The sequence below is a fragment of the Phyllopteryx taeniolatus genome, chromosome 15 (genome assembly GCF_024500385.1).
Source record: "Phyllopteryx taeniolatus isolate TA_2022b chromosome 15, UOR_Ptae_1.2, whole genome shotgun sequence".
In the NCBI taxonomy this organism is placed as follows: Eukaryota; Metazoa; Chordata; class Actinopteri; order Syngnathiformes; family Syngnathidae; genus Phyllopteryx; species Phyllopteryx taeniolatus.
The window spans coordinates 8,530,001-8,557,204 of NC_084516.1; the positions used below are offsets into that span (position 1 = coordinate 8,530,001).

Sequence of the window (27,204 nt, forward strand, 5' to 3'; positions counted from 1 at the left end):
TATGCATATTCTATTGTTAGGTTCAAACAATGGAAGATTATGCTACATTAGCATCTTATCCAAATTGTGTGTTTTCTTTCCTTCTATGAGCCTTTCTCCATTGGGGATTCTATACCCACACTTCCTGCTCTTTGTCTATATGTGCCGTGCTATTGGCCGGCACCGAGTTCAGGGTGTACCCCACCTCTCGCCTGAAGTCAGCTGGGGTGGGCTCCAGCACACCTGCGACCCCAGTGAGAATAAGATGTGTAGAAGATGGATGGATGGAACTTAAACAACAAATATTGCAAGCTTTTTTTCATCAGGCTACTATTTCCACAAACATACTATTATTAGATATTTTGGGAATCAAAGTGCAATTATAGGAGTATGATTCGACGTTGCATTTTGAGCTCATGGATTCTAGTTTACCATGTCTCGTCTATGCTTTTGTCTATGTCTTGAAAACACATTTCCACATAACAGTGAATAGACCAAGAGTTAATACTTTCTAAAATGGTAAATAAATAAATAAATAATAAGGTATTTTTTTGTAGATTTTTCTGTATTTAATTGAAATTAAATCCCTTAATAACAGCTATGTAAGAGCAATATGATAATAGTGTTACATTTTTAATGGATTAGGGTTACTAGTACTATGAGTTTATGCTGGCTGACTGCTCACTAATCACAGTAGATGCTTATTATTTTGACAATTATTTTTTTCAGATACAGTCATTACCGAGGTAGTTTAGTGGTTAGCACGTCTGCCTCACACTTTTGTTCAGACCCTTACCAGCACTAGTATTTACTCTTGAGTACTCACCTATACTAAGTACCAATACCACGAGTACTTTTGATACATAAAATTTAAATTAACACAATGACAGATGGTTGTGAACAAACATCTTTCTTTCTGACATGATGTCAAACGGCTGCAGTGTAGCGCCAACTACTGGCAAGGAGGACTTACTCATTTATTTTTTTTAATCAATTAATTAATGTATTTATTTATGTTTTGCCTTAAGTATCAGCAGCCGGTATCGTCAGCCTTCACAAGTAGCCGATACTTTGAAATAAGGCCGATATCCGCCTGATACCGATACCTGGTATCAATACTCACCCATCCCTTCTTCTTAATATCGATCAAGAGCAAAATTTAGATGATTGTTTCTTGGCCTGTCACAACCCTGCTAGCACACAAATACACATTATTATTATCATTAGAATAAATGTTCCACACAGGAAATAAATAAATTAGTTATTATATATATATATATATATATATATATTATATATATTTATTTATTTTTTATTTTATTTTTTTTAATTTTGAATCTTAAATATGACACAAGACTCTCACAGGTGGAGAAGGTGAAGATCTGACAAAACAGAAACCTCTGCTGGCTGGAATACACAGTGTCTCGACACTCATTTGGTCCTGAAGAAAAAAAGCATTTTGTCGATTTACGAGGAACAACAACTCCTTCAAACAGAAGTTGTTCAGAGATTGGAGGTGGATTATGTTACACTAAATCCAAGAGGTGGCATCTTGAAGGCATGGCCCTTTGGAGGTCTGCGTTTATCTTTCCGATGGCTTCTTGCAGGGGCATTATGTTGTGCTGTGAGCTCTCCTCTCAGAGGGTATTTGGAGCTCCTTGAAATGGCAGCTATTCCCAATGGCTGAAATACAATTAGTATACATAAAAATACCAAATCAACATCTGTTAGTATCACTTTATATGCAAATACTAAAATCTCATATGCTGCTCATTATCTGCATAATGAAACAAAATTAATGGAAACTTTGCATTAATTTGGATTAATCTGCGAAAACAAAATGTATCAAAACATCAGACAATAGAGATATTCAGGTATTAAGTGCAATATGAATATTCAAGCCAATAATGAGCTTAATTACAGTGCGCATAAGCAGTCACAGTTGGAGGCGCACATGAAAAGACCTATTGACTGTAGGGAGATCGCCACAAAGGCAGTACATAGATTTCAATAGCGCGAGCCCAATGTTGTGGACAATAAATTGCGCATGGCAGCTCAAGTGCAATTTGTTAGGCATTCAGGGGCGTTGAGGCCTAAGGAGAAGGATTTCTAGCTTTAATGCAAAGGTCAACATTCAGGGGAAATGTCCCAACGCATGCGTCACTAAAGCACAGTACACGCATGAAGATAATTCCTACTTCTGACCAAACTCAGCAAATTATATGTTGTCTTTTAAGATTATACTGACAGATTATTTTGTGGTGTGGTATAAATCGAGTGATTTTACTCTCCCCCATCTCCTCGGGAAAACAATCAGGGTTAACGATAGTAAATGTTAAGTCCCCATGAAGTAAAATATCATTTTTTAAAATTATTTTATACTTAAGAAAAATGTCTTCTAAATTTGACACACCACAGAGAAGACTGTTATTAACACCCCTGCCAAATTTGAATGGCTAAAAAAATATCAAGTTTATAAAATAAGGCTTCAAAACTGTGTGCGTGTGTCAACTGTCAATCAAATACCACTACTAGTCCTGGAAAAATGGATGCTGCTTCATTGAGGATCTTTCTTATAATCACATAAGAAACACATAATTGCATATTTGAGACGTAAAAACATATCATCTTAAAGCCACCGATGGCTGAAATATATTCCTTTTCCACGATGCCTCAACGAGGCGCTCTAAAGCGGCCCTGCCAGACCGAATCCCCATTCCACACAATGGCTGTTGAGTCAGACTTTCTTATCCCCGCCCCCTCACTTTTCCATCTTTCTCTGTGTGACGAGCGTGTACTCGCCGCTGATAACAAAGAGTTCTAAAATGGCCTCGTCAGCGGACTATCCAAAGGGAAAATATATTTTTGAGGTGTAGGTATAACTAGCTTGCTAACTGCATGTTGAAAAAAAAACAACAAAGGTGCTCAAGTTCTTATATACTGGGGGAGGGGCAACTCATGCTGGACTCCAAAGTGAGTCACGCAACTCTGTTTTAGCCACACCCCTAAAAATATCAGGAAAACTCAAATGGTGAGAAACTGTTGAATGCTGTATTTACACAACTGAGTACTGCATACTTCTCAGTCTTTGCACATGTTCAGAAAATATCTTCAAACATTTATAATGTATTTAGAAACACATCTTTAAATTGTCTTTACAGGGTCTTTAAACATTCAATATTTACAATGAAAAAAAACAAATCCCTTCGTGTGTCGTGAACAGTGAGGACTTCTGAGCCAGTGACTTGGTTGTCACATGGAGTGGAATCAAGAGAACGTAACCATAACAAACAAACGATAGCAGTAAACTGGGATTAGGACTCCCTTAAAATGTTAGGTTGAACAATTTGATACTAATGTACGTAGCATTTTTTTTTATAAAAATGCTTATTTTATAAATTCCGCACACAAAAAACAAAACAAAAATTTAAAAAAAACAATAGCTATGGTCCAAGATACTGTATGGAATCTAGAAAGAAAGTTTTTCTTGCTCCTGGAGGATTTTGGTTCTGCAACAATTACTGATAACTGACAAATATATATATATTTTTGTTCTTCCTTTATTCCCCGCAAGTGGTCCGGAACAGTTGCATTCACTGAGCATAAACACATCAACAAGTGCAGTTCGTAAGCTTGGACCAAATACAGACAAGAAAGATTTATTTATCAGGCCAAATGGATTCAAGACACGATGGCTGCTCAGAGCTTCAGTACTTTCTACAGTTACACGCACAACTTGATACATACTGTTGTCATGTGCTGCACAAAAATACTGTACTATGTTTACCTTCAATCTGACACGTTCATGTCACGATGCGTGCTGATCTGACATTTAGCCAGATATAGAGAAGATATCTCTAACTTCAGATCAGAGATCTATTCAAAGTCTGTTCATGCTCTGAAATCAAAGCATAACCCTGTGTGACAAATACATCTTTAAAATGATATTGATTTGACCTTAGATTTCTTTTGTCAGACATAGAAAATCAATATTGTGCTTTCATATTGGACAACATGCTATGAAGGGAATAGTGCAGGCAGATGAAACCAACCGCAGGAAAGCTGACACAAGTTCTTCAATCCCCATAACTGGGGATTGAAGAATTAGGTAATTGAACATTGCGACATTTTAAATGGTGATTCACTCATTGGGAATAATGATGCAGACGAGACAGCCTGAAGAACACCAGGATATGTTCATACTGTACTTGATTGGATGGCACAGTGGGAGCAGAGTAGCCAAACACCATTGAGTCAAAGGTTTGTACTAACCATAGTGCTATGGCTCTTTCAGATATCAGTCTGGCTGCGGCCACCCCTGGCAACCACGTAACTACCCCCCTGCATCTTCCATATGACTCAGTGTCTTAGCAAAGCAGATCTTGCTTCATGCCACTCATCAGCTCCTCTCACCTGCCTGTAGACGTCCAAGTCTCTCAGTCTTTGCTGTGGTATAAGCAGAAGGCAGCCGTCTTCTCTTCTACAATACTACATGCTTGTGGTTCCCCAGACAGTCTTGCCCCTCATGTTTTGCGTACAGATCACACATATGAGATGAAAGTGAGACCTACTTCTGTCTTGGGTGCCACATAAATAGTAAGTGTGGAGTACTTGTGTATGACCCCTAAGGCACGCCCCTCCTGTAAGAAGTGCATGCATTCTTTATTTAGCACAACACGTAGAATTTGCAGGCGCAGCACTGACAGTCTCCACATCCAAGTGAATAGTCATTCAACCAATGGTGTAAGGTGGTGGAATTTGCAACACAACATAAGTCCCATGAATCTTTGCCGCACAGGGTGGGAATGTTCCTTACCTCATCTCACCTCGGCGTGCTACATGACATTTATCCCTTCATGCAGTCCAAATGTTCTTTTTTTCAATGCCTGTGGCTCAAAGGTGTTCTACACAGCCAAGTATTCATCGAGGCAAGATGCTGTTGTGCAACCATCTTGACATTTTGGTGGGAGGTGGATTTCGTGGCTTGACAGCTAAAAAGAAGGAACATGATGCTCCTATGCTCATGTGTACATGTAGTAGACTTGCCAGTGTGTGGACTGGGTCCTTTCAAAGCGAAATTATCTTTTTAATGAAAATGTTCCCTCGCGATCACCTCATTGTGAGTCCTTGGCTGTCTATCAATTAGGCAGTAATTAACAGATATTCAGGTGGGGGCAACCTAACCGCACATTAGATATGCATGAGCTTTGTTCGCAATTTCACTTGAGCTTCTTTTAATTGAATCTGACAATTGTACGTGCTACTGTAAGCAAGGCACAAAATAGTGTAATTGCTCATAGATTATCGTCATGATTATGTCGATCTTGGAAACCAGTGGCTTTTTATATGAAAAAGATGCGGGGCACCAATCCAATTTCTCATCAAAAAAACGTGCATTATTCACGAGAAAATGTTAGAGCTGGAATACAATCAGTTCAGTTCAGTTTACTTTATTCATACCCATAGGTAGTTATACATGTATACACAACAACCAAAACAGTAGACAAATATAAAAACATCAACATACAATTTTAACAATTTTAGTTAGCTCGCAAAGGCAGCAACTTAGCTCAGCAGAATTGCTTGAAGCTGCCCTTTACCTGTTGCCTTTTACAAACAAAGTTCATTGGGCTTGATGATAACTGTCCCGTCAATCAATGGAAAAACTGATATATGACAGCCACCCCCACTAGGTCAAGATCAAAATTATGAAAAGTTGATTTTTATATCATTGTTCTGCAATCCAATCTCTGTTCTGTATTAAATGTGAAACATATTGGTGGAAGAAAAACAGCATCATCGGCTGAAGGTGGTGGGGGCACTGCCACACATGCCCTTAGACAGAAGTACCACTCATGAAAATAAATAACTACAATGGCTGTAGTAGAGGTAGCATGCAAGACTAGTGGTTAAGCATGTCTACTTCACAGTTGAGAGCTTCCAGGCGCTGAGTTCTTGGCCGAGTAGTAGTAGTTTGCTGCGGAAGATCCCAGAAGAATCGTTACAGGAGTGCATAACATTGTGGCACTGAAGACTGGGAAAGTGTGTTGGATTACTTCCAACGGGAAATTCTGTAGTTTGTAGCTGGGATTTGAAATATAGCTTTAGTCACGCCAGTCCTGGAACGTTTCTGACATACCTCGTATTTGCCCTGTGGTTGACTAGCAACCAGTCTAGGGTGCAGTCTGCCGTTGCCTGAAGTCATCTGGGATGTGCTCCAGCTCACCCGTGACCTTAACGACGACAAGTGCTACAAAATGTGGATGGACCTCTCCAGTAGATCGCAGACCTTCACCAAGGCCAAATGTTTTCCAAAAATCATGTCTACCGACAGCTTCATGTTGATTTACAGTGAAATATGAAGATTCTGGGTTGAAACGTTACATTCATGCCATAGGGACACAATCGGCAAAAAGTACAAATTAATTTCTTCTTTTCATCCACACTGAAGTTTGAGTGTTTCAGTGGAAGAGGTTGCCTTTGTACAATCCTGCTAACAAACCAACGAGGGACCAACGCATGCTCTAAAGTCCTGCTCAGGATGGATGCAATTAAAATATGATGGCGTAGGGGTTAAATAGACTTCCACTTGGTTTTTAGTAACCACTACAAAGAGACATCGAAGCCTCTTTTTAGACAATTTGTTATATTTAAGTATACTCGTACAATATGATCCTTCAAAGAAGTCAGTCATCCAGATTTGGACGTGCTTTAGCAGTTTGCAGACAACGTAATGAAGTCTCAGCTCTTTCTTTTCCTCCCATCAGCACTTGCGGAGCTGCCAAAGGACACATGAAGCCTTTTATGCCACTTGCAAAAGTGTCAAGAGTTTAAAACATTTGGTATTGTAACATCATCTCCAAGTAAGTAATTGGCTGTGCCTTATGGGCACTCTTAAAAAAGTTCTCCCTCAGGTTCTGTTCTACTTTGCTGTTGCTCTCATTTTTGGGGTATTTCACTCAGTTTTAAGGTAGTGTCACATTGTCTCCATCTTTTCCATTCTTTAAAAATTGTCTGAGTGTCGACACTGAGTATTATGGCCAGAGGGGAAAAAAAAGAGATAAAAGTACTAGGGAAAATAAATCTTATAAAATGCAGCATATTTTTTGATCCACTTTCTATAGCGCTTGTCCACATTTAAGGTTGCGTATGAGCTGGAGCAAATCCCAGCTGACTTTAGACGAGAGGCGGGTACACCATAGACTGGGCCTCAGCCAATATTAGATATAATACAGTGGATATAAAAAGTCTACACACCCCTATTCAAATGTCAGGTTTTTGTGAAAAAACTTACAAATGTACTTACTCTCTATAAAATATTTCATTCACCCAGAAAAAGTTTTGAAATGATTTATCTTGCTCATTTTTTATATCTAAAAAAATTAGGCAATATTAAAAAAAATGTTACATGGAGAAAGTTGTAATATTACCCAATAATATTTTTAATAGGAGAATAATATTGTTGTATTATAAAACTTAAGTTGTAAAATTACGAGGAACGTTATTTGAATAAAGTCAAGAAATCATAATACCGTGTGGGGAAAAAAAGTGTCATTTTACCAAAATAAAGTGGCAATATTCACTAAACAAATTCATAGGTTACGATAACGTTATAGGAATTAGGTTGTAATATGACGAGATAAAAATATGAATTATCTTTTATTAAGCAAAATAAATCCAAATATCACAAAAAAAGGTTCACTATCAAATGGTTGTCAAAATTCCCACACAAAAAAGACATTTGTTTAAAACACATTTTTGACAAATCCAACAAAAGAGGCAAGTTTAATGCATTATATGTTCATGCTTGTTATATTATGTCTTTAATTCTGGTAAAAGTACAACTTTATCTCAAAGGATTTCATTTTTTTTTCGTGATAACGACTTTATTCTTGAAATGTTTTGATTTTATTATCCTTTCCTTTCCAACATGGTTCTAATACTCGTATGACTTTCGTGCATGCTTTATGAGAATCGCCTGCCCCACAACAACTGAGCTCTGTGGGATGCGTCAGGATGCTTATTAAGTGGGATAACGACGGATTAACCTCACTGTTTCATTGCTACTAGCTAATATTCAAGCTTTTAATGGGACTCCTTTGGGTGTTTCCATGGCCTAATTCTGTCTGCTTCACACAAAGTGTGGACTTTCCTTATGGTGTCAGGATTCATACACCAAGACATTTTGACATACAGTATTATAAGCCAGCCTTTAAGAGAAAATAGAAAACTACTTTTTCGCTTGTATGAAATGGTAATAGACTCACTAAAACATTTGCTATTAATTTCTTAATTGAGTTTTTGTAGCTGTGAGTATATCCAGTATCCACTGCATATGTTAGAAAACATCCCATTAATTCACTTTTTAAATAGACAAAGCCACCTAGTTTTTGAGAAGAATAACCTTTTAGTCCAATTTTTATTTCAAATCAAAACAAAACTCTCTTTATCCAAAATTGTTGTATTTCTGAATAGGTTCATCTTTGCAACACCGTTTAACAGAGGCATGCATCCACTATTTAAGGTTATTGACATGAGGCTAAAAACACTTTCCAATTTGTAATTATGCACCGTGTCAGCCAAGCATTATTAACTGGCACAGTGCTGTCACTTACTGGCCCCTCCACACCAAGTAATGCACCATTGTCACAGTCACTACTTTGTCATCCACACGTTGTTTGGAAGCAGGCCCTCAAATAACCTCACAGGGCATTACTCGATCTAGGTCTAGACTAAAGCAAAGCAAAGCAAATTTATTTATATAGCGCATTTCATACACATGGTAACTCAATGTGCTTTACATGATTAAAAACATTTAAAAACAAAGAAACTGCTTATAAACATTTAAAACAGAGAACAAAATAAGAGTACAATTAAAACAGCATATAGTGAAAGAAATATTATTTAAAAGTGGAAATGCTCTATAAAACATGAGGTAAAAAAAGAAGAGTTTTTAACCTGGACTTAAAAACATTCACACTTGGGGCTGACGTCACTTCTGTTGGTAACTTATTCCATTTGTGTGCAGCATAATAGCTAAATGCTGCTTCACCATGTTTGCTTTGGACTCTGTGCTCCACTATTTGACCTCAGTCTGTCGATCTCAGAGCCCTTCTGGGTTTATATTCCATTAATATTTCTTTCATGTATTCAGGACCTAAACCATTTAGTGATTTATAGAAGTAGTAATAGAAGTAAAGAAGTAATATGCTCTGACTTCTTTGTTCTGGTCAGAACCCGTGCTGCAGCATTCTGAATGAGCTGCAGCTATTTAATGTTCTTTTGGGGGGAGTCCAGTCAGAAGACTATTACAATAGTTAAGTCTACTTAAGATAAAAGCATGGATGAGCTTCTCCTGGTCTGCTTGACACATGCAAGCTTTCACTCTGGATATGTCCTTCAGATGGTAGAAGGCAGTTTTAGTAATTGATTTGATATGCCATACTGCTGCTTGTTATGAAGTGAGTGAAGTTCACTGCCACCGTAAGATGCCCATATCTCCAATTTTTGTATGTAAGTCTAAGCAAAGAAAATCTACCAAACGACTGCTCCTAAGTCAAGGCACCACTATATTATAATATAAAGAGACCGAACAATTATACTATTGCTGAAATAACTATTTAAAACAGCTTCACGGTATTGTAAGTATGCAATTTTATGGATCATACTCAATACATGTGGGCCTTTTTATGCCCTTTGTCTTTAAATGCTTTTAATCATGTAAAGCACATTGTGTTACCTTGTGTATGAAATGTGCTATATAAATAAATTTGCTTTGCTTTGCTGTAAAATGCAGTCTTTATTATCCATTTCTCAATTTTCAAATGTCCTGATCCTCTCTGACGCTCACTGTTAACATGAAGCCGAGCAGAAGTTACAGTGGATCTTCATCATTCTGTAACAGTCCGTCAAGAATCCAACTGATAATTGCTATCAAAAGACAAAATCCTTTTAATCAAAGCTCATTAACGGCACTTTTCTCTTCGCTGCAGTTCACAAAAGGAGCGAGTGCGCCTGATTAAAAGAAAAAAGAAGAAACGAAACTGTGAGAAATTGGGGGAGATTGAAAATGATTCGGTGATGAATGATTGCCACTGCACACCCGCATATCTTGTAAAGGCGGAATAGCGTTGGTCTAAATCATTGATGGCTCTCGCCGATATGACCTACAGTATGTTAAGGTCCCGCTGATGCCACCAGCTGAGCACGCTTACCATGAGAGCAGTCTAGAAGTGTCTTTTTCACCTCTCATTAACAATAACACACACCATGTTTGCGCAACAAAGATGGATCTGTTCTTTGTGGAAGGCAGCCTCGTAAGCAGAGTTGCATTGTTTTGTTCGACGCACGGATTGTAAAGGAAGTGAAAAGGTTTTGAAACCTTTTTTTTTTGACATATTTTAAAAAGTCAAAATCCCCTGATTTCAGCCTCTCAAATGCGAATACTTCCCGATCTCCTTAGTCCTCTATGAATGCAGGCAAATAGTCTTTGGTTTTTTTTAAGCAAAGCAAGTCATTCATGAATGTTATCTTGGACGAGGCATTCCCAAAACTTAGAGTGCCAGGTCCCAATTTGAAATCTGAAAATCCTCTGAAGCTAACCAAAAGCTTAACACGTGAGACTACGGTCAATTATCTTCAAAAATATAGTTGCATGACATGAACGGTTAATTAGAGTTTAATTAATAATCAGTCCAATTCACTTGTTCTGAACATTAATGTAAACACATGCTTTTATTCATCAACATGAATAATATTTCACATTTTGAAGTACAGTATGAACAAGAAAATGTGAACAAAACAAGGATTTTATATCTAGCAATAAATCACAGACATAGGCAGTCATATAAATTGGCTACATTATCAAAATGTAACGGGTTTTACTCAACTTACATTGTTTGCTTGGAAACATCCATAGAAGGTTTTTATGCGTCCTAGAGGGAGGTTTGCGCAACATTTTTTTTAGCATTTGCTTGTCTCATCTGTTGTGTGTCTGTCTGTGCACGACTTTTAGGATGTGTTCAAGGGCAGCTTTGGAACAACCTTTTTAAAATATGTTCAAAAAAATTGGATCTCACCTCCTTCAGCCTCTGTCTGGCTCATAAAATAGATGCATTCATCTGCAGAGCATTTATGAGTATTTCCCTTTAGCATAAAGGCACAATTTTCCAATAAATGCAATTTGTTTTTCTCAAAAAATATGTACAGGCGTGCTAGAGTCCTAACCCTACTAGCTGTCTTTGGGCAAGAGGCACAGGTACAGCCTGCAATTGTCGCCATATACAGTGTGTGTGTGTGTGTGTGTGTGTGTGTGTGTGTATATATACAACATATATATATATATATATATATATATATATATATATATATATATATATATATATGTAAATTAGTCGCCAGATGTGAGCTACCTAGATAAAGGTACATGAAATATTAACACAAAATAAAAATAAAAAATACATCATTTACTGTGTTCAGACTTTATTAACTTGAACATGTTACTGAGCCATTGAATTGTTTTCAAGTTTTGTTTAAACACATTTTTATGTCTACATCCATACATATATTATTTCTGAGAGTAATCTAAATGGATTTATAGCATTTTTAAAAAGAGATACAAATAGAAAGGAGACAGCCCTTCACTTCCAAGTTATTTTTTAAACAGATACTTGTTAAGAAAGGGTTCTTGTATTGTGTGAATGAAAAATTAAACCTGGTAGACTTCTCATTGCTTGTAAAAGGTTTGCAAAATGACTGCAATGAGGAATATAAAAGCGTGGCCTGGTTGATGCTTAGCCTAATTTTTGCTCGTCACGCCCAGTAGAAATTGACTCCAAGGGACACCAATTTAGAAAAATTAATTCTACAAGTATTAAATGTGAAGGGGCCGATTTTCCATCAGTTAGAATGTAAAGTGATTATTGCTATTCACTTGAATCTTGTTCTACCAGTTGAGGTACTTTGATAAATACACGTTAATATGCACTCCCCTTGATAACTTTTTACTTTCTAAAACAAACCTGCAATAGAACACTAGTGCACTTAAGAGCACCGTTTGAAATGGTTGGTAATGGACTGAAAAGTATTGTATGCTGCACTCCAATGTGGCGCTTTCTTCGACCTGCATAATTCCATCCTCTTTGTTTTGGATAACCACCAAGTAACACCGCTGTTATGTAAAAGGCTCATGCCACCAGTAGCAGCCAGTCCATAACTTGCACTGGAACATTGCACCGGGCTTACAGCTGTTGCATTTTCCAACACTGAATTTGGCCCCGCTCATGAGAGGTCTTTTTAATTTTTCCTAGAAATTATTTTTTTTATTTTGTTTTGTACTGCCCTGTTCCAGTTTATGGAAGAAATAAAAACTTGTACTGGAGTGAAATTTTAAAAAACCCTAGCTGACTTTTCTGTGAATTCAAACTTGTACTGGAGTGAAATTTGCCCCCGAAAATATTTTTACTAGGACTCCTCTATAGCGATACCATAATCAGTTTACCTTCTTGTATTTCTTCTGCTCTTATTATTCTTTCTTCTTCTTTGATGCCCTGTGGCATCTTGCTGCCTCTCACAGGTCAATCTTGGTACTACTGGACGCTCGTGAAGATGTCGTTTCGTGTGTGTGTGTGCTGCGTGTGTGTGTGTGTGTGGTGTGCTGTGTTGGTCATCGCGAGCCAAACCACACAGTATAAAAGGTGTTAGAACACACATGCCCATTTTTTCCTCACTACGTGTGGGATCTCTCAAAATCGGTTAAGATGTTTGAGTCTTTTAATGAATGTGTTCCACTGCATAAGCTCACTCATTAAGCACCAAAGTTGTGTTCAGAGACTTCGATGTTTCTCATGCGATAGTTTTCTAATTCCCACTAATACAGTTATCATAGTTAACGTGCCAAAAATGTGATCCACTGATGTGTTGTGAAAACCTTTAATCTTTCAAACATAACATCTCCCAACCAACATTGGAATCCCTTTTAAATTCCTCTTTTTGGTGCACATTGCTGAAGTTAACTGGTTGCAAGAAACTTTGAATTATTTGCAGCCCGCGACCCTAGTGAGGATAAGCGGTAAAGAAAATGGATGGATGGATGTATATCTATGGAATGATACATTTAAAAATATTATTTCTCCTTAAAAAAACAAACAAACAAACAAAAACGTCCAGATAGGCCAAAATTACCCTCTGTTCTAAGTCCTACGCACGTTTCCCCATATTTTAGAGTCATTTGAAAGTGTTTGTTGACAAGATTTATGTTAGAGCTAGAAACTTGGAATACATGCAAATCATAGTTGCACATAAGGGTTGTGTGGGAGTTGAGAAAATGTTTTGGAATGGGTGATTAAGTTTACTGTCTTTGCAACAAACTGTGGAAACTGCTCCGATAAACACGTCTAAAAGTAATAACAGCGATAAAGACATACTATAGGTGTTGATTTTATCTATCTATCTATCTATCTATCTATCTATCTATCTATCTATCTATCTATCTATCTATCTATCTATCTATCCATCCATCCATCCATCCATCCATCCATCCATCCATCCATCCATCCATCCATCCATCCATCCATCCATCCATCCATCCATCCATCCATCTATCTATCTATCTATCTATCCATCCATCTATCCATCTATCTATTGCTCCCTCCCTCCCTCCCTCCCTAGCTGTCGATCTGTCTATCTGTGTCTATCTCTAAGTCAGCATGAATATTGCATGCATGCCAATTTGGCACATCATTTGATGTCCAACAACGCAGAAATAAGCATCCTCGTTGATGGCAGCGCATGATATTCTGTGTGTTGCAATGAGTCAATGAACTCAAGAAAACCGTTCTTGACCGGATGCTAACAACTGGGGGTACGGGAACACTAGGAACCTCGTCTATATAATTTCATGATTCATATTGTTCCTGTTTATTCATATTGTCAGTGAGGGGAATCAGCTGTGTTTGTGTGTGTTTTTTTGGGAACACTGCTGCTTGCCATGGGGGTATGTGGGTTGCGGGTTCAAGACATGGTGTACACCAGAAATGTGTAAACCAACCCCTGGTTATTGGAGAGATGGCGTTCCTTTTCCTGAACACTACTTTGGCGCCTTTTTACAAGATGCAGAAATTGGCTATGGCCTTGAGATTCGGATAGAATTAAAGTAAAATGTCACATTCAACAAGATGACTTTTAGTTGTAGCAAAGTTTCTGTAAATATTTTGTGCATGGTAGTACTGCAGTAGTGCCCCCTCCACCTCGGCCCTCAAAAAAAGGTTTTCGGTGCTGCAGCTTTATTTTGGCAGTCTTTGCAGTTTTATTTTGGCAGTCTCCCCCGGAAGTAGTCTCCATTGCTGCTAACCGTACAGAGTTGTGTGTGTACAGTGCTGCTTGCTTGCTTGCTTGGATCTCAGCAGAGATGCCTGGAGCCACTCCGGTCATGACGGGAGCTCTTCATCACGTCGCTCGGCGGATATTTACCCAGAGCGGAATATTCCTTTACTCTTTGTATTATTAGTTATCGTTTTTTTTTGTTTTTTTTTAAGCGCCGAGTTGGACCATACAAACAGGTGTGATGCTTGGCACCTGTTTAATGTCTTTTATGTGTTTGCGCTCCACAGTGAGCTAGACTAATTTTGGACATTTTTACTCTTGTTGCGGGACTTTTTTGTTATTATTATTATTTTTAAATCTCGTTAGTTGTTGCTGCCCGTGTTGTCGTTCGAGACCTGCCGTACCAACCAGGTTTTAAGGGCGTATTTTTTTTCTCTCTCGCTTTTGCCAAGTGTCCGAGGAATATATATATATATATATATATATATATATGTGTGGAGAATGATGCTGCTGCTGCTGCTGGTGTCCACTCTTCGGCTGCTGCCTCTGAGCGGAGCGGCTCCCCCGCAGACCGAGAGGGAGGACACGGGGGTGGTAAGTTACTATGGTTGACTTCCCCCTTCAAAACTGCTAACATCCTTGCTAAATTCGCAAACACCTCTTAAAAATGTCCTGGAACTGTTTCTCCATATCCTGTACTTGCTGTGAATGTTATAGCAAACCCACTGCAATCCCATGCTCACAAAAAAAAAAAAAAAAAAAAAAGTGTTTGGGAAACCTCTTCTCTTTTTGAAGGGGATTCAGATCATCTATCAATCCATCCATCCATTTTCACTTTTCCTCAGTATACTTTGGGTGAGAGGCAGGGTCCACCATGGAATGGTCACTGGTACATCCTAGTGCACATATAGACAAACAACAATTCACTCTCTCACATTCACAACTATAAACAAACACACTTCAACGAACCTAACGTGTTTGGCATGTGGGAGGAAGAGATTCAAATGCAGAACCTTAAAACTGTGAGACAGTAACCCATCCACCGTGCCGCACATGCAGTTCATTTGATGAATACTATAAATGGATGCGAAGGGATTTGTCCAGCTTTCCCAACAGCATAGCACGCTGATAACAAGAGGAGCTCACTGTCACAGGCTTTAGACCACCAGGCATGTGAGATTATTACATGAAGGCTTTTCTCACTCATGCAAATTGCAAAGGGAACTTCCCGTTTGACGACTCGTGAAGCTAAACGTCAAATGGATGACTTATCCACTGTAATAAAGCGCATTCATTGTCTTTTAAACCCGTTAATACTGACTTAAGCATCATGCAGGTGCATGCAGTGAAGAACGGCTTTGACAAGTAAGATTTGAACTTGCACATCTTCAAAAACACAACACGGGTAGCACAATTTATGCTTCTAATCTTTTGGTGGTGGAATTGTATCCTACATATGATCTCCCTGTACTTTCATGGGTTTTCCCTGGCTACATCAGGTTCCTTCCCTATTTCAAAAACGTTTCAGTGTTTTTTAACTAAATACTAAATTGTCCATCGGTGTAAATATGAGCGTGAATGGTTATTTGTGCCTGGGTGACCAGAGACTCATTATAAACCCTGGACAGATCACCAGCCAATCACATAGCGACAGTGTCATTTTCACACAAGCGAGCTAATTGTAGGTTCTTACAGCCATTCTTACCCAGAAAAATGACCAAAAGCTAAAGAGAAATACCTGTTTTGTCTTTCTCATTTTCTTACCCTTATTCGGCTTTCTATGAACCAGAAGTCAAAATTTTACGAACTCCGACTAACATTCGGGAAGTCAGACTTCCTTCATGTAAATTTGGCATTAACCTATATACACCAATTTCCCCAAACACCTGAAATCTGATGTCAAACAGTAATGGGGTGAAGACTATAAAAGATTCTAATAAGTGTCTGTAACTATGTATTGGTTATATCTACTAGTCATTGTAATTTAACACAACCTCTTCTGCATGGAAATTGGAGTATAAATATATTGTTAGAGTCACTGATGGTGTTGCGGTTCAGTTGCCTGACTTCTGTTCCCAATTTGTTACCGTATGAATGGGAATGGTTCTCTGTCTTTCCAGTATATGTGCCCAGTAATGACCGTTCCCGAGTGTTGACTACCTTTCGCCTGAACTCAGCTGGCATAGACTCCAGAAAATTAATGCATGGACATATTTATAGATTATCTCTTGCGGATGTTATTCTTTGAAATTTTGTCAGGATGGCCAGCAGTCAAATGATCTATTCACAAACTACAATGGAGTGTTATAAGATAACCTTGATCAGTGCCACAATGGGGAAATTTCCATCAGTGGCAATAGTGGATATAGCAACATAATATATAATATTATATATATAAATATATATAATAATTTAAGAATATTTAAATATATTTTTGTATATATAAATAACAAATATTGAAGCCATCATTTATTAACAATTAAGATTATAGAGTCATGATTATGTTGTGCAAGTTAACATTATACAACTTTTTTTTTTTATCCTATTACATAATGTACTGCAACAACTGTCCCGCGGTAAAATTTTGAAAATAAGGAAAGTCACAAATTTCGATAAATTGTTCTGGAAGTGAATTTCTATAGGTTTGCAGCTCTGGAACTGACTTGCACCCTGTTGGCTTGGGCTGTAGACAGTATTGTTCTTTTTTTTCCCCGTCAACTGAGGAGTTTTCAGATTTGAAATAAAAGATAAAAACGTGCCTGTAAACTTCTCAAACAGTTCTCTTTGCATATTACACCCTCCTGCTGATGTTAAATGATGTTAGACTCTCAGGATTCAGCCAAAAAGTCAAATTGTTGACACTGCAATTCCAAAAACATAAATGTGTCACTATCCCTGTTGTCCACTTCTTGTGTGGTAGTGATTTTCTTTATATATATATATATATATATATATATATATATATATATATATATTTTTTTTTTTTTTTTTCAATGCTTCTGCAGGCTTCTGATATTTTGTATTTGTCTGTCAAACTCTCTGTCCAAAAGAAAGTACAGAAATGCTCGGAGCTAGTCCGAGGCTCACCTCAGTTACATTTTAATTATAAGAGACCGCTAAAAATGTTTGTTGATAAAGTTGCATGCCATAAAATAGGGAATGTGTGAAAAAAGATTTTTCATAATTGCACGAAGGCTGAAAGTAATGGCTTGACTCATGCTACTTTATATCATGAAAAATCCAGTGGTACCTACTTGTACAGCTTGCTGGATGGATTTAAACTCAGTCAATGGAAAAAAAAAAAAAAATTATCTGTCTCATTCGAGTCCATGATCATGGACAGATTTCTGGTCCGATTTTGGTTAATTTCTGATTTGTACAACCTTAGCTGCCTTCAACTTCACAGCTTCCAGTGTATAAGCCTGCGTTTTAGTCCGCTGTTCATTTCCCCCCCCCCCCCCCCGGGTTGTTTGCTTGGCAACCGTATCTCTCAGCATTCGCTCGCAACTGCAATTTCGAGTTCATTAGCGACAGGGAACATAATTTAACAGAGACAATCAGTGTGGGCAGCCTGGATGTTGATGAGTTGGTCATGTTGTCACTGTGCTGCACGAGGGAGCTGGTGGACATTGCCATACTTTCCCACAGTGGATGTACATGGGCGTTATAACAGCTAATCAACCTAAGAAAATTAAGAGCACTTCATCACAAAATAATTATTCAATCATTTGTATGGTTACTCCGTCAATATGTTTGCACACCCATCTTCTGCTCTTAGCGTCCATAACAAGTACACGCTGCGCACTCCACAGCGGTATTATTGCTTTGCTCCTATCCGTCCTGATATACTGTGTCGCTGCAAGGTGCCGATGTGCAGTTTCAGCACTTGAGTCGTAACATCTAAAACACAATACGCTTTTGCTTTGTGCTCATCGGGTTATTTTCCCCAGGAGGACTTTTTCCTTTTTTATCCTCCTCTCTAACTGAAGTATACAGTAACGGAGGAGCTTCCCAAAGGATCTGTACACCTGAATGAGCAGCGCTTTCCTGTCGACACGCAAGAGTGACACAACTAGATTAGGGGACGGAATGACTTTATATGCAGCCGCTTGTAGAAATGTATGCATTTAGTAGATGATACACATTTGTATAATTTTACAAGAAGCTTTAACATTTGCATATCAATTAGCGTTTGATTTGACTCCATAATTTTTTTTTTAAACAAAAATTGAGAAAATGAACAATCAATTCATTGAATAAATTAATGCAAGAATCTCTGGACCTCCTGTTTCCATCCCAGTGTCGTACTGAGCAAATTTACGCTGTCAAGATGAGTTGTGCTGTCAAGATTAGTAGTTGTGTTTTATTCATCCATCCATCCATCCATTATCTGAGCCGCTTCTCCTCACTAGGGTCGCGGGCATGCTGGAGCCTATCCCAGCTGTCATCGGGCAGGAGGCGGGGTACACCCTGAACTGGTTGCCAGCCAATCACAGGGAACATTGAAACAAACAACCATTCGCACTCACAGTCATGCCTACGGGCAATTTAGAGTCTCCAATTAATGCATGTTTTTGGGATGTGGGAGGAAACCGGAGTGCCCAGAGAAAACCCACGCAGGCACGGGGAGAACATGCAAACTCCACACAGGCGGGGACGGGGATTGAACCCCGCACCTCAGAACTGTGAGGCTGACGCTCTAACCAGTCGGCCACCGTGCCGCCGTGTTTTATTCAATGGTTTCAAAATTTCGCTTGATGCAGCCTTTTCCATTTGCAAACGTGATCTTTATGAATGCTGCTCAAGGTTTAGGTCTCCTTATCATCTATTGCACTGTGAGATGAGCTAGGCGCCTTGCTGAGAAGTTAGCATGCAGTCCGTCATGTGGAAGCTCTTCATCTAAAATGTCACTGTGCGACACGTTCTTCAATTATTCTCTATCATGTTTCAAGCTGTGACAAAAAAAGAATGACCTTAGTCTTGTTTGCCAGGAGTCAGTTCTCTAAGTTCACTCCACCAGCAAATTCTGTTTCCTATGGAAGCTTCTTGATGAAAGACAGGTGACATTTTATAGTAGAACGAATGTCAAGCTGCAGCAGTACCAAATGTTTGGTTTGAACTGGAAAATGTCAAAGATTTACGTTAAATCCCCTAATAGATTGCTCAAATCTAAAAAATAGCAATCAGCCCCAATGCCCCAATATACTAGAGCAGTATATAAACGACTTTGGTCTTGTTGACATATGGAGGCTGAAAAACCGTACAAAAAGAGAATACACATTTTTATCATCAGTTCACCTTTCTCAATAATAGATTTTTTGGGACCCCCACCAACATGGCGCTTCAACACGTCCCTATTGAAGGACCCGGATTTTGATTCTTTCGTGAGGAAGGAATGGGATGAGTTTTTGAAATTCCCAACCATATCCCCATCTCTGTTGTGGGAAACCGGGAAAGCTGTATTGAGAGGTCGAATCATATACTCTTCGTATTAAAAAAAAAAAAAAACAAGAACAAAAATTGGAAAATGGAGTTGAGGAAAAAAATTAAACGCCTCACAGAAGAATATGCAATTAATCCAACACATACACTTAGAAACCAACTTCAAAAGGCAAAACTTCAATTAGACTTTATCTTATCAAAAAGAACAGATTTTCTACAACAACAGTTAAGATACACTAACTTTGAGTACAGTAATAAATCGGGAAAATTACTTGCGAATCAACTTCAGAAAAGTAATTAATTACAGCCATTCAAGATTCAAACGGCAACTGTACACAGTCACCGCAAGAAATAAATGACATTTTTTTACAATTATTATAGCAGTCTTCGAACAACCCAGACCAAATTTTTTTTAAACTTTTACGAAGGATCTAAACATTCCTCAATTAAATACACAAACTAAAGACAGCCTTGATGTTCCTTAAACCATCACAGAATTACATAACGCATTAAAAAATATGCAATCGGGACGAGCGCCTGGCATGGACGGAATCCCCGTCGAATTCATTAAACATTTCTGGCCAATACTAGCGCCGCTATTTCTCAGATCAGTCAAGGACATAAATGATAAAGGTCAAATTAGTAGCCATATGAACACAGCTTCAATTAAGTTATTACTAAAATCAGGTAAAGACCCCTCTCTCTCGGCTAATTATCGCCCCTTATCATTGATTAATGTAGATATCAAGATTATCTTGAAAGCCCTTGCAGCGAGACTTGAAAAGGTACTCCCGTCGATAATCGACTATGAGCAGACAGGCTTCATTAAATGTAGAAGTTCCACAAATAATGTCAGATGTCTGTTAAATCAATCATGATGTCACTTGACACAGAGAAAGCTTTCGATAAAGTTAACTGGGCTTTCCTGTTTGCAGTGCTTCGCAAATTTGGCTTTGGAGATTCATTTATACATTGGATAGCAACATTATACAATTCGCCAAAAGCGGCAGTCACCACAAATAGGATTACTTCACAAAGTTTTACATTACAAAGAGGAACAAGACAAGGATGTCCACTCTCATCAATGCTATTTGCAATATTCATCGAACCTCTTGCTGCCGCTATACGTCAGGATGCTAATATTAAAGGTATCTGCTCACTAGTGACAAAACACAAAATCAATCTACATGCTGATGATAAGGGAGGGGGGGCATGTGTTTGTGTGTGTGTGTGGGGGGGGTTTGCTGGGGGCTGGCATTGGGGGCCGCAGGGACCCAATGCCGGCTGTCGGGGTGGCCAGTTGTCGGGGTGCCTCGGTGGGGCCGGCAGACCGCCCTGGGTCCCTCGATGTGGGACGTGTCCCGTCCACCGGGCTGCTCGCGTGTGGACCCCTGGGCCCGATCCCGCCCCTCGTTTGATTGGGTGGGGTCCTCAACCTGCGCGGTGTAGGCACAGCAATTACAGGACACTTCTGTCAGTCTTTGTGCATGTAAAATTCACTTGCATGTGTCCGCAGGCACACATCCCTGGGACTCTGTCATTTATTGCGACAAATAACTCATGAATATGCGAATTGCTTGTGTATCCGCTCACTCATGCTCTCGTCCTATAGACTTCTATAATTTACATACATTGCAATTCCACCACACTTCAGTTGTACAGCCGGGTTCACGACCCTTGTCCTGCATGGTTCTTCTCCTGTACTTGTCCTGTCCTTCCCTCACAGGGTGTAGCACTACAGCCCCAGGCAACACTCATATTTAATGTTTCATTGTTGTAGATAATGTGTAATGACTTACTTTTCTCATTCTGTTTACAATTAGTGCTTTGTGCTTTGTCTTCGTTTCTCTCTCCCCTCTAGAAATGTTGTTCTGTTGGACTCTGATTCGCAATAAACTTCAATTATAATGCTAAGAAACCACTGCGGAAGCTTAAAAACTCCACTGTGACACAGTAAAACTGTTCCGGCGTAAAACGGATAAAGATCCTCCATTCTGCTTGACTTAACAGTCGCTCAGGACAAGAAGAAGAAAAAAAAAAAATTAAAAAAAGAAAATGTCAAAGTTTCAACTTGCAAAAAGTCTGTATTCATTGATGCAGTAGGAGGTTTGGTGCCTTGCTCAAGTCCACCATGCTCACAAAGCTGATTAGCATCTCTCTGACAGCCAGTTTTGTTTTCATGTTTTGTTTTGTTTGTTTGTTTTTTGTCTAAACTAGCCTCAAAGCCGAATCCCTCTCGACTGAACGCCTAAGTTGATTACCACGTATGATGTCTTGTAAGGAAAATGTGAAATATGACTGAAATGGAAATAGATGTACAGTATATTGTTGGACTTGTCATACAGTATATCATATTGTTTTCAGGCATCTCTATGAAAACCTATGAGCTGATGTTCTGAAACCTCACACGAGTTGCAGAAAATGTCGACGCAAACATATTGTTAGATATTATATCTTTATCATTGCTTTAAACATCGTTTGAGCAATATTTATCATGCTTGAGTGACTTGTACTATCAGGCAGAGATGGGGGGACTCAGGTCAAATGACTTGACTTGAGCTGACTTGAGTTGCCAGTTTTATGACTTGTTTCTTGCTTGCCAAATACCTCAGAAAGACTTGACTTTGACTTGAACTACCTGACTTTACAAGTCATCTCGTCTAGGCTTGGAAATCTGCATTTTAATTAAGACAGTTTGTCTTTTTTTGAAAGAAAGAAAATGAAGTTTTGCAGGGAGTCATACGTGCCAACCAAGGCAACCCTGTCTGCATTGTTCCGCGCTTGCCAGTGTGACGTAACCACCTGCATGAACAACGATGGAAGGAGCTCCAAAAATAATACAATTTGGATTCAAGGATTATGTTGTTGATGAAGTCTTCTAATAGAGGATGGCAAACTGCATGGCTTGCAACTCGCGCATTAAAGAGACTACCACAAGAACGTTGAACTTCATCCATCACTCCAAAACTCACAATGACAGGTACGCTAAATTAACAGTTTAGCTAGGTGGTCAAACGTTAAGTTTCATAGACTGGTTTGGGACGATTAAAAATATAAATGATATGATTGTGAACGTTTTAGTACAGCTAAGTAACGTAACTAGGGGTGGGCATGCAAAAGTCTCTCTTTTTTTCTCTATTTCTCATGCACTCTAGAGCAGAAAGTAAACCCTAAAATATAATGCCAATCACTGAATGCAGAAGTGAAGTGACGTTGCTAGTGTTGTGGAGAAAAAAAAAAAGGTGCAGAGATGTTTGCGGGCATGACGATAGAGCGAGATGATGCCAATTGCATCATAGGTCTGCTGTATGGGATCACTTTGCATTATGATCATGGCGATTAAAAATGTCTCTGACAAAAGTGTGTTCCGCTAAGTACAGTACAAGTTGTGAGTAGCTACGTGTGAATATAATTTTCATATTATTAAACATGTTTATTGAAGTGTCACCATCAAAATGTCACCTGTTGTGTCAGCTCTGTGATAAAGCTGTCTGCACTATGTTTTTAAAATTGAGACCACAGCATATGAAACATAACCTTTAATGTAATGACAATTGTCAATTATCCAGAGTCACTGCTTCTGAATAAATTAACAAACCTGACTGAGCGATTTTAAATAGAGTATACAGGGGGAATGCAGATTTTGTTCGCATTACTTTTTTTTGGAAGGATGGAAACATTTTTATGTCATGTCCCTTAATTATACTTTCATTCTCCATTAGCCCATTAAACCAAGTAATGACTTGATTTGCTTGATTTTTTTGTTTTTATTTATTTTGTATTATTTATTGGCCTGATCAGTAACTCTCTCAACTAGCTTATCAACAAAAGAACAAAGAACAACAACAGAAGAACAATGCTTTGGTTAATTTAAAAAAGAACAATGTTGTCAAGTATAGTACTACAGCTGAAGCATGGAACCCTTTTAAAATATCCATCCATCCATTTTCTGAGCCGCTTCTCCTCACTAGGGTCGCGGTCGTGCTGGAGCCTATCCCAGCTGTCATCGGGCAGGAGGCGGGGTACACCCTGAACTGGTTGCCAGCCAATCGCAGGGCACATCGAAACAAACAACCATTCGCACTCACAGTCATGCCTACGGGCAATTTAGAGTCTCCAATGAATGCATGTTTTTGGGATGTGGGAGGAAACCGGAGTGCCCGGAGAAAACCCACGCAGGCACGGGGAGAACATGCAAACTCCACACAGGCGGGGCCGGGGATTGAACCCGGGTCCTCAGAACTGTGAGGCTGACGCTCTAACCAGTCGTCCACCGTGCCGCCCCTTTTTTTTTTTTTAATATAATTGTTGTAAATCTAAACATAATTATTATAATTTCACAAATTGTATTGTTATTATTATAAGCTTCTTATCGAGTTTCTGCCGTTGATTTTAATATTGGGTGTGACCAATGTGCCAATATAGATTGAAGGGTTATTAATAACCTTGATCTGTTTTATGTTATTGTTGCAGTATCTTCAGCATAATGTTGATGTACAGTAGTTTTCAACCAATTTAAAGAATGTGTCCATTATAAGATACAATAACCTGATTGGCTATCCATCTGTACTTTACGCTTCTTTCCTTTTTGTTTACCTCATTCAAAATGAATGGGGTTCTTGTTGGAATACAGATTTTCATTTACCCAAAATAGTGCCTATAACTTGGCATTATGGATCGGTTGTTTGGCAATTGATTATGTTAGAGGGGTAAAATTGGTTGGAAATGAAATATCCTGCTCCCTAACACTTCTACTATTTTATGCCATCAGGAAAATTATTTACACTGGAAGAGTTTTCATATCTAATTAGTATCTCTATCTGTTAGTCCTCCATCACCCACCCAGCAATACTTAAAATTTATGTATGAAGCTGGTGCATAAAATCAAAGATGTTCTTTTTTAATAATGTAGTTTTTGTTTCTGAATGGTACAATGGGGAAATAATTTCATTTCTAAACCATGTTCTGACCAGCCTCTATAGCGCCGGTGTCTTCTCCTTCAGTGTTTGTTTGAAATGTTGTGCATATCACCAATTTTATTGTATACAATTTTGTTGTTGTTGTTGTTTTGCCAGTTCCACTCCCTTTACCTCCGGCTCGACACGTAGGAGGCTTTCTTATTCCAGCCCATCATGGTCTGTCTGATTACACCCAAGGGCATGAGGATAGCGGGGGGCTCAGCAAGAAAATTGGCTGCAGTGAAAGTCCAGGAGAAGTTCTGAGGAGGGATTGGTGTGCTAAAATAAAAGAGGGTCAAGTAAAAATGGCATACAGTATGTAAAATGAAGGAGAAAGAGTTCCAGCCAAGAAGTGGCAAACACAGATAGTATTGGCTTATCAGACTCTTTATGCTTTATCCATTTGATGATTCATATAAAGAACTAATACCTGGCACCAGAAAAGCTTTCCTGCTTCCCTGAAAATCCGTTATTACATTCGCAGTCAGGATTCATTAGGATACTTTTAGCTCTACTGTTCCATCTGATGTGCTGACCTTGGTCTGTTCTACAGAAATGCACCAGAGGACACAAATTAGGGGCAAGGAGATTTTATGTCAGGAACAGAAAAAGTACTACAACTGATGTCACACAAGATGAATTTCAAATCCAAGTTTGCAACGACAAGTTTTCCCCTTCAAAGTAAACCCCTAGGGTCCACTGACTTTCTCAGCGTTCTGTGCAATGCCTTCTTGCACTCCTGGAAGGATTCTTCTGGGATCCTCAGTAGCTCAGCCATCACCTCCATCATCATGTGGTCCACATCTTCATAATCCGTCCTCTTGACACCACCCTTAACTTTGGGAAAGAGGCAAAAATCACACAGAGCCAGGTCGGGTGAGTAGGGAGGTTGCTCCAGCACTGCTATGATCTTCCCGGGCAGGAACTGTCAGATGCTCAGGCCATTATGAGCAGGTGTGTTGTCATGGTGAAGAAGCCACAAGTTGGTCTGCCTCATCTCTCGCCTCTTCTGAATGACGCGAACGCCACAGGATCCCTTGATACATTTGTTGCTTTATCATCTGGCTGATATTGAAGGGGAGAACTCAAGGTTTGTAGTTTGTGCCACCAGTCCTATAAATGTTTTGATACTCCTCGTTCTGTAAAGTTAGATTATTTTCTTCTTAGAGAGCTGGAAATCAGGCATTTAATCATCACCTTCCTAGTTTGGTCATGTCCGACGTCTTCAACTATGATGTCTTCCAGAGATGTGTTAGACTGAATGCCTTAATAAGAATTTATGATTTTCTTAATTTGATTCAATAAGAGCCATTGTAGTACTGTGGCAAGTGACTGCTTAGAAAGAAATCAAATCATTTTAGTCATAAATAAAGTTGTGACAACCTACAACCATAACTTGATTATCTGTAAATGACTGAAGGTTTACCAAACCCTTGTATTAATATTTGAGATGGGCATAATAATTGATTAATCAATTAATGAATTATTCAGAATTTACCTATCACGCTATCACTACTCATCGTCAGCCCTGATTCAAAAGTGAGTCAGGTACTCAAAATTGGGCTTGGAAGGGACTCACATAGTGAATGTTCAGCATTAGGCGAATAATAAACCATCTGCATTGTTGGGGTGCATTGTCAGATGTGGCTTTACAGTCAGAAACTACAGTTGTGCAACAACACAATAGAAGAAGAATTGAGCCAATAGGACATTGTAGGGGTGGAACGGTTCACAAAATCCACGGTTCGGTTCCTATCTCCATTTTGTTGTCATGGTTTTCAGTACGGTACCCATTGACGGAAGTTGAGCTTTTTTTTTTTACCCCTATGTAGCCTAATTTAGATGTGTGTCATGACAGTGGGAAGAGAAAATAACGCATGGATTTGAATGTTATCAGAATGTAATCAGGAAGTCTCAGTGGAAGTCCTGGATATACCCCGTCATTGCGGGTGTAACGTCAATCCAAACAACACACCGATGTGGAACTGGAAAACAAATAAAAGTAGCACTTGCGTGAAATCCACGATTTCAGCTAAAGCATAGACCATTACATCTGAATATGATACATTTATTATTGCTTACCGTACTTTTGTATTTATATCACATGTACTGCATTTTACCTGCGTTTTGATGATTTATGCATATGTTTGGTTTCTGGTGTTCAGTGGATGTTAAAACTATAATTTGGGTCACTTGAAAGTAGATGTGAATCGAATTGAATAGCAGCACAAAATTCAAACTGGGAACCTGCAGTGTAAATCCAGCCTGTGAGTTCACGGGGTTGTAATGGGGAAAAAATGGAAAGCTATGGTGCAAGAATAATCTCTCTCTCTCCACTGCATATGATTTCCCAATACTCCCATTCAATCTTAGTCATTTCATGACTTATGGCAACTGTGGATTGGAAACAAGCTGGCACACGCTCAGCCTCCCTAAGTAATAACCCCCAAATCAACTCCATGTGGCCACCCTATTTTAAGTGAGGCCCACCTCCATACAGTCA

The 27,204-nt window shown here is 38.8% G+C and overlaps 1 protein-coding gene and 1 long non-coding RNA gene across 3 annotated transcripts in view; one reads left to right on the forward strand and one right to left on the reverse strand.

The window, feature by feature from the left end:
* LOC133464949 (uncharacterized) overlaps window positions 1-4,544 on the reverse strand; it is a 5,594-nt gene extending 1,050 nt beyond the window's left edge. Inside the window, exons 1-4 of the long non-coding RNA XR_009784510.1 lie at window positions 4,393-4,544; window positions 1,510-1,662; window positions 1,343-1,420; window positions 1-1,169 (exon numbers count right to left, since the gene is read on the reverse strand). The exon at window positions 1-1,169 is cut by the window's left edge and continues 1,050 nt beyond it. This is a non-coding gene — a long non-coding RNA (uncharacterized LOC133464949). The remainder of the gene's footprint in view (window positions 1,170-1,342; window positions 1,421-1,509; window positions 1,663-4,392) is intronic.
* Window positions 1-27,204, forward strand: part of LOC133465009 (matrix metalloproteinase-17-like) — a 120,806-nt gene that overhangs the window by 7,680 nt on the left and 85,922 nt on the right. The window contains exon 1 of one of the 2 annotated variants that reach the window (XM_061747309.1): window positions 14,367-14,895. The exons of the other annotated variant lie outside the window; for it this stretch is intronic. Coding sequence (XP_061603293.1) covers window positions 14,803-14,895 — 93 coding nt within the window. The 5' untranslated portion in view covers window positions 14,367-14,802. Of the gene's footprint in view, window positions 1-14,366; window positions 14,896-27,204 lie in introns of those variants that run through there. 2 annotated transcript variants of the gene reach the window in all.